Source organism: Protobothrops mucrosquamatus, unplaced genomic scaffold (genome assembly GCF_001527695.2).
Source record: "Protobothrops mucrosquamatus isolate PMUCROS unplaced genomic scaffold, P.Mucros_1.0 scaffold_116, whole genome shotgun sequence".
NCBI classification, from domain to species: domain Eukaryota; kingdom Metazoa; phylum Chordata; class Lepidosauria; order Squamata; family Viperidae; genus Protobothrops; species Protobothrops mucrosquamatus.
Window position 1 is genome coordinate 322963 of NW_015386192.1, and position 11587 is coordinate 334549.

General features: G+C 47.7%; 1 protein-coding gene across 1 annotated transcript in view; it reads left to right on the forward strand.

Moving 5' to 3' along the window:
• POLR3C (RNA polymerase III subunit C) overlaps window positions 1–9807 on the forward strand; it is an 11766-nt gene extending 1959 nt beyond the window's left edge. The window contains exons 3-10 of the mRNA XM_015816666.1: window positions 711–966; window positions 3249–3434; window positions 4277–4365; window positions 5134–5238; window positions 6089–6181; window positions 7059–7139; window positions 7270–7321; window positions 9737–9807. Of these exons, the coding sequence (XP_015672152.1) occupies window positions 711–966; window positions 3249–3434; window positions 4277–4365; window positions 5134–5238; window positions 6089–6181; window positions 7059–7139; window positions 7270–7321; window positions 9737–9801 (927 nt within the window). The 3' untranslated portion in view covers window positions 9802–9807. The remainder of the gene's footprint in view (window positions 1–710; window positions 967–3248; window positions 3435–4276; window positions 4366–5133; window positions 5239–6088; window positions 6182–7058; window positions 7140–7269; window positions 7322–9736) is intronic.
• The last annotated feature ends 1780 nt before the right edge of the window (window positions 9808–11587 follow it).

Sequence of the window (11587 nt, forward strand, 5' to 3'; positions counted from 1 at the left end):
CTATCTATCTATCTATCTATCTATCTATCTATCTATCTATCTATCTATCTATCTATCTATCTATCTATCTGTATATCTATCTACATATGTACATATCTATCTCTATACATATCTAGATGTCTATCTCTATATCTATATCAATCTATCTTATCTCTCTATATACACACACACACACACAGACACACACACATATATATATACACATACACATATATATACATATATACTTTAAGGCTATTGTAAGTGTGTGTGTGTGTGTGTGTGTGTGTGTGTTGGCTGGAGCACCCGGTCTACCAAGTATAGGATAAATCAGTCTGTTCTCCATTTTGCTCCAATCTAGGAGCATGTTTTGCAGGCAGACATTACATACTGTGAACACTGTAAATTCAGTTGTTTTTTTGTGGCTGACAAAGAGTTAGTGGGAGACTAATATAGCTATTTCAAGCTCTTTAGCTCTCATCAGCTAGTCATATCCCTCTGGGATTCAAACCTGGGCAGCTTGCGTGTTAGGCAGTTGTATTAACCTTCTATATATATTTGTCTCTATCTATCTCTCTCTCTCTCTCTATCTCTCTCTCTCTCTCTCTCTCTCTCTCTCTGTCTGTCTGTCTATCTATCTATCTATCTATCTATCTATCTATCTATCTATCTATCTATCTATCTATCTATCTATCTATCTATCAAGTTTCCTCTGCTCTACCATTCTGCAGGTCCGGAAAGCTCTCTGTGTCCTCATCCAACACAACTTGGTGACCTTCCAGCAGCAGAAGCGAGGCCTGGTGGAGTATGAAGCCCAGTGCAGCCGAACGCTGCGAATCCTCCGCTATCCCCGGTACATCTATACAGCCAAAACTCTCTATAGCGATACGGGGGAACTGATTGTGGAAGAGCTGTTACTCAATGGTAGAATGACCATGAGTGCTGTGGTGAAGAAGGTGGCAGACCGACTGACAGAGACAATGGAAGGCGAGTGTCATTCATCCCACTTAAACCGATTAGCACAGAAAGACTCCAGGCTCATTTCTTTTTCCAAGAATATACAGGTCGTCCTCAACTTAACAATAGTGCATTTAGTGACTGTTCAAAGTTGCATCGGCACTGAACAAAATGACTTGTGACCGTTTTTCACACTTAATGACCGTTGCAGCATCCCCATGGCCACGTGATCAAAATTCAGATGCTTGATAACACTCATGACAGTCGCAGTGTCCTTGAGTTACGTGATTCCCTTTTGCGACCTTCTGATCAGCGAAGTCAATGGGGAAGCTAGATTCACTTAACAACCGGGTTACTAACTTAACAACTGCAGTGATGCCCTTAACTGTGGCAAGGAAGGTCGTAAAATGGGGCAAAGTTCATTTAACAAATGTCTCGCTTAACAACAGAAATTTTGAGCTCAATTGTGGTCGTAACCCGAGGATTGCCTGTAATTAGCAAAGAAAGAGTCCTGGTTCATTTTTTCCCCCAAGAGCACACTTTACAGCGGTTACAGATTAGAGCAGGCAGAATCTGTCGGCTAGGCGTGAAAACGCTGCAATTAATCAGAATGGAGCTGGAAGGGACCTGTGAGGTCTTCTAGTCCAGCCCCTTGTTCAAGCAGGAGACCCTACACCAGTGATGGCGAACCTTTTAGAGACCGAGTGCCCAAAACCTGCCCCGCCCCCCTGGCCCACCCCCCGCTCCACCCCCACTCTGCCCTGCCCCACCTGCCCGCAGGGCCACCCACCACCTTCACGGTCCACCGCAGCAGATCGCCCGGGCCCAGCAGTGCCATGGCAGCCATACCCTCCACCCATGCCCCGCAGCACCAACTGTGTGCGACGGGGTGTGAGGTCAGAGTCTTGTCCCTGCTGCCCGGCTGCCATGTGCTCCACACGGGCTACGCCCGGGGGTGACTCTCCTCTGGGGGGGCTGCTGGTGAGGGGGCCATGGGGGGAGACGGGGCTGGGGCAACGGCGCGCGTGTCCACAGAGAGGGCTCCGAGTGCTGCCTTTGGCATGCGTGCCATAGGTTCGCCCCCACTGCCCTACACCATTTCAGACAAGTGACTGTCCAGTCTCTGTGACAAGTGACTGTCCAATTAACTTTCCTTTTCCCCATGGCCGCCCCCTCTGTAATCGGTCACTGTCCAGTTGAAAATACTCGGGTTGTTTTGGAAGCGGACCCTGGGTTCTGTTCGTGCCTTTCTCACATTCCTTTTGTTGGCCTTCTGCTTGATTGGTGGTCCTCACCTCAGGGCTGGCTCTGCTTTAATTCCAATCCCTCCCAAACCGCCCACATTCCAATCTCTTCCCCCTCCCACCGTTGCTGTGCCAGGCTGGCAGAGCGAAGCCTGAATGGAACAGTGTTGCCCCAGGCCAACTCGCTGCTTGACAGTTTTAACAATTCTATTCAATCATTTAAAACAAAATTTAAAAAAATAATTTTTGCCATTCACCTTTCATTCTGTCCCTCCTTTTGCATCCTTTCTGTAATGATTCTGTTCCACCATTTCTTTGATATTAGTGCAACTCCTGTCCTTATGGCGAGTTGTCACACAGCAAGTTGGGCGTAGCAAGTTGGCTGCGGCGAATTGTCGTAGACCAGACATGTCAAACACAAGGCCCGGGGGCCGGATGCGGCCTGCGAAGTGGTTTCATGTGGCCCGCGAAGCCATCCTGGAAACAGTGAGGGAACGGCCCCCGCTGCCTTGGCCCTGGCCCAGGCCGGCCGGAGGGAGCCAATGTACAATTTTGTGGTGGCCATCTATGCTGAAACACATTCAGTCTTAGCTCCACAAGGCCGTCTGGAAACAGCGAGGGACCGGCCCCTGCTGCGTCGGTCCTGCCCCCTGGGTCCATGCTGGGGAGGTGTCACCCTTCGTGAGGAATGAAGAAATGGACCATGCCTTGGCGCTTGCCCCGGTCCCACCCCCTTCTGCCAGAGACCCTCAGATCTGTCCCACTCCTGCCCAGGCCCCTACAGGTACTTTGGACGCGAACGATGTAGAGCTGGCCATGCCCACCCAGTAGGACACACCCACTCCACACCCACCCAGTAGGCTGCACCCACTCTGGCCACACCCACCTGGCCCCCCAAGGGCAACCGCAATGCAGTGAAATTGAGTTTGACACCCCTGTCGTAGACCCAATCGAAGCAGCAGCAGAATTGGCAGCTGTGACACTGAGTGCGTCTGGTGGGTTTCTCTGTTGGGAAAAATGTTGCTTGCAAAGGCCACTGTGAAAGATTTCTGGTGTCTTTGTCCACAGATGGTAAGACAATGGATTACAGTGAAGTCTCCGCCACCTTTACGTGCCTGGCAGATACACATTTTGTTCAGAGATGCCCTTCGCCATCCGAAAGTTCTGAGTCTGCCGAAACACAGCCTCCTCCCACACCTACATTGGCCTTTAATGAGAAGGATATGTATGCTGTCCCAAAGCTGAACCTCATAGGTGAGAAGCTAAGTAGTTTAGATAGCAGGCGACGAGGGAATTAAACCAGCAAGATGTAGCTGGCACTTAGGAGTCTGTCGAAAGATTTTAGAAGCAACCAGGAGTAGAAAGAAACCAACAGTTTCCACTTCTTTGAGGAGAAGAATGAACTTAGAATGGAATAGGAATAAGGATGGGATGGGATGGAATGGAATGGAATGGAATAGAATAGAATAGAATAGAATAGAATAGAATAGAATAGAATAGAATAGAATAGAATAGAGTGTAATGTAATGTTATGGAATACAATAGAATAGATGTAATGTAATAGAATAAAATAGAATAGAATAATAGAATATATGGAATGGAATAGAATAGAACAGAACAGAATAGATGGAATGGAATGGAATGGGACCTTGGAGGTCTTCTAGTCCAACCCCATGCTCAAGCAGGAGACCCTATACCATTCCAGACAAATGGCTGTCCAGTCTCTTCTTAAAAGCCTCCAGTGATGAAGACAAGCTGTTCCACTAGTTTATGTTCTGTGCCACTAAATCGTGACTTTCCTGCCTTATACAGTGAAATGAATCTACGTTCTCTTAATCTTATATGTACTGTGTCTCTCTCACACAAAGAACCCTGTAAATATGCTTATAAGACTCGGCTTATAAGAATGGATCTGGTCCTCAGTTCCTGTTTTTTTGCAATAAAGACACGGCTTTATTTTAGCAGTCAAAACTGCTTGTAGGAATTTCACTGAGAGAAACAGATGCAGATCAAGCCTACTGTATCCCTGGGGGAGGGAAGGAGGAGAGAGGTTTGCTGCTGCTGCAAGAAATAACATTTTCTCTTTCGGCCAACAGGAAAGGGAAAGCGGAAGCATTCCGACAACGCCAAGGAGGACGGTGATAGAGGAGGAAAGCGATCAAGACAAGACCCAGAGAGCGAAGAGGTAGCATGGGCGCCGCTTCCAGGACAACTGAAGATGAGAGAAAAACTGGGCGTAGAATGCAGAGGCCAGAAAAGGAGCTGGGCAGATGAGATCCTAGTGGGAGATGGGAGAGGGAACCGCCCTATAAAGCTTAACAAATGTCTCTCTTAGCAACATAAACGTTGGCTTCAGTTGTGGCTGTAAGCCAAGGACTGCCCGTATATGCAAATTGGCAAATTTAAGAGTTTGCATCTGTAAGGACCCACCCCACTTTACATCTCAAGAAGACAGAACTCTTGGAATATCTCTTCCAACAGGCATCTTTATTAAGAGAAGATGGTTGCAGGCGTTCTAGACAGGATCTGAGGGGCCAACCCCTACCATTCAAGGTTTTAAGTGTTCCCAAGCAGCCCCCACCCCACTGTCCTTCCAGCGACGATCCCAGGCGTTACATTTCCACCCCCTTTTCCTCACGGCTGGCGGAAAGGAGACTTCAGAGAGTAGTAGATGAAAGCTGATGGGCCCTATTGTTATGGTCAGTCCTCTTGGTGAGAATCCACATTCAGTCCCTTTGAAGTTTTAATGAAGGAAGTGAGAGCCATAAAACCCCTTTGCTCATCCCCCTTCCCCTTCGTAGTATGACAGAATCCAGAGAGGGCAGAAATGGGGTTTTCCATAGTCGATAACTAGAAATGAAATATAATTGGATTCTGACAGCATCAAAGTGTTTGGACGGGGGATAACAGGATAGGCTTCCTAAGGGACTCTGGTTGTCAATCCCTGTTTCAGCCTCTTGCAGACAGTGGGATCTACTGGCAAGTCAATATAGATCGTTTTCACCAGCACTTCCGGGATCAAGCGATTGTCAGTGCTGTGGCCAACAGGATGGACCAGGTGAGTAGAATCTTCCTCAAATTATTTATTACCTTTTAAATAAACGCATATGGCTATCCAACTCATACATGAACTCCCTCCCTCCTGATCATTGGTGATGAAGTTCTTGGACATTCCATGATTGTCTGCCTAATGGCTGGCTTTTCTTACAAGGAAAGTTCCAGCTTTTTTCCCTAGCAAGAATCAGTCACACCTGCCTTGGCTTGTGGAATAGGCCAGATACAATTAAGTCAAAATCAAACAGAGGCACAGAATCAAAATCACGTGAAATATTAGTACCGCTTTATAAAGGCCACATCTGGAATACAGCATCCAGTTTTGGTCAACACATTATAAAAAAAGATGTTGAGACTCTGGAAAAAGTGCAGAGAAGAAGAGCAAGAAAGATGATTAAGGGCCTGGAGACAAACATGAAGAACAGTTGCAGGAATTGGGGATGGCCAGTCTAAAGAAAAGAAGGACTAGGGGGGACATGATAGCAGTGTTCCTTTATTTGAGGGGCTGCCACAAAGAGTAGGGGGTCAACTTATTTTCCAAAGCACCAGACAGCAAGACAAGAAACAACGGATGGAAACTAATCAAGGAGAGAAGCAACCTGGAATTAAGGAGAAACTTCCTAAGAGTGAGGACAATTAACCAGTGGAACAGCTTGCCTCCGGAAGTTGTGGGTGCTCCATCACTGGAGGCTTTTAAGAAAAGACGGGACAGCCACCTATCTGAAATGGCATAGGGTCTCCTGGTTGAGCAGGGGGTTGGACTAGAAGACTAAGGTCCCTTCCAGCTCTATTTTGATTGACTGACAGGAGAAGGGCCTCTGTTACACCTCCTAACTTTTCTTCTGCCTCCACAGACCAGTAGCGAAATTGTGCGGACCATGCTGCGAATGAGTGAAGTCACAACCTCTTCTAACGCCCCCTACACCCAGCCCCTCTCTTCCAATGAGGTGAGTCACCCTTTTGAACTTTTAAGTCATGGGTTTAATTTCATGGCCAGAGGACGCAGGGTTCAGGCAAAAGGCCAGGAGATTAAAAGCCATGCCGTTAGACCTCAGTGACCAGATTGCTGCAGGTCTTGCTCACATTGGAGGTGCAGATTCCTGGCCAAAAAAGGAGTACAGGTAGTCGTCGACTTACAACTGTTCATTTAGTGACCGTTTGAAGTTACAACGGCGCTGAAAAAAGTGGCTTATGAGCATTTTTCACACGTAACGACCGTTGCTGGCACTGCAACTTGTCATAAATGTGAGTCAGTTGCCGACTGTCTGGATTTTAATGAAGATGCTGTAACAGTCGTAAGTATGAAAAGCGGTCACGTCACTTTTTTCAGTGGTGTCGTAACTCTGAATGGTGACTAAATGAACTGTTGTAAGTCGAAGACTGCCTGTATATAGTAATGTTTTAAAACGGGGGTCTTCAAACTTGGCCCTTTTATGACTTGTGGACTTCAACTCCCAGAATTCCTCAGCCAGGCATGCTGGCTGAGGAATTCTGGGAGTTGAAGTCCACAAGTCAAGGGGTCTTCAAACTTGGCCCTTTTATGACTTGTGGACTTCAACTCCCAGAATTCCTCAGGCACGCGTGCCTGGCTAAGGAATTCTGGGAGTTGAAGTCCACAAGTCAAGGGGTCTTCAAACTTGGCCCTTTGATGACTTGTGGACTTCAACACCCAGAATTCCTCAGCCAGGCACGCGTGCCTGGCTGAGGAATTCTGGGAGTTGAAGTCCACAAGTCATCAAAGGGCCAAGTTTGAAGACCCCTGTTTTAAAATACCTCCTCAGTAGTCACAAAATGTACAATCCATATTTTTTTTCTTTTTTTCAGATATTCCGGTTACTTCCAGCCGGTTACAACGTCTCCAAGCAGATTCTTGATCAGTACTTAACCTTACTATCAGATGACCCGGTAAGAAAACAATTTTCTGCCTTACGATCAGAAAAAAAAAAATCCTTCAGGAACGTTGCGTGTTCTTTCTTGATTTCCCTTTTTTCCAGACCTGAGGCTTTTTCACCCAAGCCTTTTATTCTCTCCACAGCTTGAGTTTGTTGGGAAATCCGGGGAGAGCGGTGGAGGGATGTACGTGATCAGTATCCTTCGGGGGCCTTCCGCTGTCACCAGGGCCAGTCGCAGAATCAGAAAGAAGCCATGTGGGTTAACAAGGCAAGAAGGCAGGTGTCAACTGCCCCACTCGGTCATCTAGCAAAGAAAGACACCTCCCCGGCCATTTGTTTTTGCCAAGAGCACGCTTGGCACTGTTGGTGACGCTCAGCATGGGAGGAAGGCGTGCATTTCTCTGACCAGTACGACAAACACACCTGATGTCATGGCTGGAGTGGGGAGGAGGACTGGGGGTGGAATGGAAGCCCAGCTGAGTCTTGTGAAAAGCTTAGGTCAGTGATGGCGAACCTTTTAGAGCAGGGGTGTCAAACTCAATTTCATTGAGGGCTGCATCAGCATTGCAGTTGCCCTCGGGTGTGTGTGGCCAGGGTGTGTGTGGCCTACTGGGTGTGTGTGGATGGAGTGGGTGTGGCCTACTGGGTGGGCGTGGCCAGCTCTACATCGTTCGGGTCAAGGGTGCCTGTGGGGGCCTGGGCAGGAGTGGGACAGATCTGAGGGTCTCTGGCAGAAGGGGGTGGGACCGGGGCAAGTGCCAAGGCATGGTCCACTGGAGGAGCCTCACTGTTCCTCTCCGGCCATGCAGGGGGGGGGTGGATGGTGGTGCGGGCTGCCGGGAGCCCTGGACAGCAGAGGTCAAATGCCCAGCCTGGCCCTCGAGCACCCGCGGCACCAAGCCCAGCCCCACTTCCCCAAGGGGGCATCCAGCTGCACTTACCTGCCGAAACCCCTCCCCTGGAGCCCATCAAGCCGGATAGGTGAAGTAGGCGAGGGCCATTTGCTGGCCACTTCCAGGCGATGGTCCATTTCTTCATTCCTCACAAAGGGTGACCCCTCCCCAGCATGCACCCAGGGGGCGGGGGTGACGCGGCAGAGGCTGGTTCCTCACTGTTTCCAGACAACCTTGTGGAGCTAAGGCTGAATGCGTTTCAGCATAGATGGCCACCACAAAATTGTACATTGGCTCCCGGCTGGCCTGGGCCAGGGCCAAGGCAGCGGGGGCCGTTCCCTCACTGTTTCCAGGATGACTTCGTGGGCCACATGAAACCACTTTCCGGGTCCCAGGCCTTGTGTTTGACATGTCTGCTTTAGAGACTGAGTGCCCAAACTGCAACCCAAAACCCACTTATTTATCGCAAGGTGCCAGGGCCGCATCAGCATTGTGGTGCTCTCAGGGGGAGTGGGATGTGTGCGTGTGGCCCACTGGGTGGGCATAGCCACTGGGTGGGCATAGCTGCAGTGGTCATGGCAGACTGGGTGGGCATGGGCGGGCCAGGACCAGGGCGGTGGGGACCAGTCCCTCACCATCTCCGAAGCATCCCCAGGAGGCCAATGCCGCTTACTCGCTCACTTCCTGCCCCATCACTTCCAAACGCCGCGTGCTCGCTACTCTGGTGAACTCTGCTGGGGTGACGGCGCGCGTGCCCACAGAGAGGGCTCTGAGTGCCGCCTCTGGCACACGTGCCATAGGTTCGCCACCACTGGCTTAGGTGGTTGCAGAGGTAGTACTGTGTTTCCCCCATAATAAGACCTACTCCGAAAGTAAGCGCTAGCTTGATTTTTGGGGGGAGAGCCTAATCTAAGCTCTACCCCAAAAAATAAGCCCAATCGACGGTAGGATCGTCAGCTACATTAGTGGCCAAAATTGTGGAAACCTTTTGGAAAAAGTGTACAGTAGAAATGCCACCTTTGGTTAAGTTTCCACCCATTTTTCTTCTAATTCCTTTATAAAACTGTAAGCTCGTTCACTTAATAATACTATTTTACATCGCTTTCTGGGCGACCAGTCAACTCTTTGCACCGTGACTTTCATTTTATTACGTTTTACAAGTTCACTCAATGAAAGAACACAAAAAACCCCCAACCGACTTGATAAGTGATCACACAACACACTGACAAACGTCCTCCTCTCAGCTTCAATACATAAGATCGATAACTGGATCCTACTGTGATCTGATTGGCTCATTGCCAAAACAAGAGGACACCCGATTGGCTCTCTAAACATTCGTGCTCATTGGCTACAATCAGAGAAAGGAAAGCTACCTGATACCAACTTAAGCAAGTTGTGCTTCCTTTTTCTGGATATTTGGCTATAACGTTTCATAGAATACAGTACAGATAATTGAACAAACTTGGTTGCATTACATTCTTGATTAAATTATCTTTCCATTAATATATAATTTTATGTTACTACTCCAAAAAAAAGTGGTGTTATTAGCCATCCAACCTCAAAAATACACTTTTCCCAATAGGTTTCCACAATTTTGGCCACTACTGTAGATGGAAGCGTGGCCAGTTGACTTTGCTTGCGTCAGCAGCGCCTGGGGGGGGGGGGGGAGAAAGATTTCAGCCTTGTGGCATCTTTTCCCTAACGTTCTGCCAAACAGATCTTCACAAGGGCCTGGCCTCTCTCGCCACCGCAACGCTGGAATCCATTGTGCAGGAAAGGTAAATTGATTTATGCTGATCTTTCCCCACCAGAAGATTCTTCATGCCTTTTGTGTTGCTTGTTTCACTTCCCAGTTTCCTTGGAATAGCCTTTTTTCCCCCTAATATCCAGGGAGCCTGTCTCTCGTGTCTTCTCCCTTTCTTTCCTTTTGGCCTCCAAAGATTCCTCTTCGGTCGATTTCAGATCATCCAAGCAGTGATGTTTATAACATTTATTCTGGATTTTTTTTTTTTGGGTGTTATTCTGTCTCTCCCTGTTAAAATAAACCTAGCATTAAAATTATAGACTGATCATTTCTTTGTCAATGGGCAAACGTACAAAATCCAGCAGGGGATCAAATGTTTTTTTTTTCCCTCACTGTAACTTGTAAAGCTATATTTTTTTGGGAGAAAAACTGTTTGCCTAAAATTTCCTCTCCCACCACACCTTTCAAAATACTGGGGTGTGTTTGCATCCTAGCCAGCGGCTACAGCAGTGGGTTAGTCGTGTAGCTTTTTGGTGAATTCGCTTAACAATTAACCAGTGGAACTCCTTGCCTCCAGAAACGGTGACTGCTCCAACACTGGAAGTTTTTAAGAAGAGACTGGACAGCCATTTGTCCGGAATGGTGTAGGGTTTCCTGCCTGAGCAGGGGGTTGGACTCGATGATCTCCGAGGTCCCTTCCAACTTTATTATTAGTATTATTGATCATTGCACAGTCAGCCAGATGTTCAGACTGGATTTGGCATTTTTGTCTACCTATCGAGTCCTTCCCAAGGACCTGGGATAGGCAGATGTGGATGTTTGATGGTATTACAGATATCATCGCAGGATGGAAGCCGTTCCTAGTAAGGCCGCCTTTTGCAATTGACTAATGGTGAATTTGTCAATGCCGATGGTGTTCAAGTGGTGCTCCAGTTGTTTTGGGATTGCACCCAAGGCGCCTATGACTATTGGTACTACCCTTGCTTGCTTTTGCCACAGTCTTTCTATTTCTATTTGTAGGTCTTTGTATTTTGTGATCTTCTCCAGTTCTTTCTCGTCTATTCTGCTGTCTCCAGGCACTGCCACGTCCATTATCTAGACTTTTTTGTCTTTCTTATCGACAATTGTTAAGTCCGGGGTGTTATGTTGCAGGTGCTTGTCTGTTTGAATTCTGAAGTCCCAGAGCAGTTTAATTTTATCATTTTCTATGACTTTCTCTATTTTATGATCCCACCAGTTGTTGTTATTGTTATTATTATTATTATTGGGGTTTGTTTGATTGTTTTGTTTGTTTTAGATAATTTATAGAGCTGCCTCCTCGCTCACAGCAACTCTAGGCAGCTTACAGATAATCAAAACACAATGTAGAAGAAATAAAAATAATGGAAAAATAATAATAATAAAATAATAACCCCCCACACCTCGGTGACAACACACACTCACATCAGCCATTTAATGGGATCCATCCCACTCTGGGTTCTCCAAGTGGCAAAACCACCTCTTCGGGGCTTTCCGAAAGTGTGCCAGAGTGGGGGCCAGTCTAATTTCTGGAGGGATGATGTTCCAGAGGGAGGGAGCCACCACAGGGAAGGCGCTTCTCCTGGGTCCCACCAGGTGTACCTCCTTAGGGAACGGGACCCACAACATTCTTTGCCTCCCCGCTCTAGTGGGTCGGGTGGATGTGACCGGCAAGAGATGGTCCGAAGGGAAAGATGGAAGAATGTGTGTGTGTATGTGTGTATGTGAGAGAGAGAGGGAGAGAGAGAGAACTATACCTGTTTTCCAGCTTACATGAAAGTTTTCATATTTCGGTATAGGAGAAAA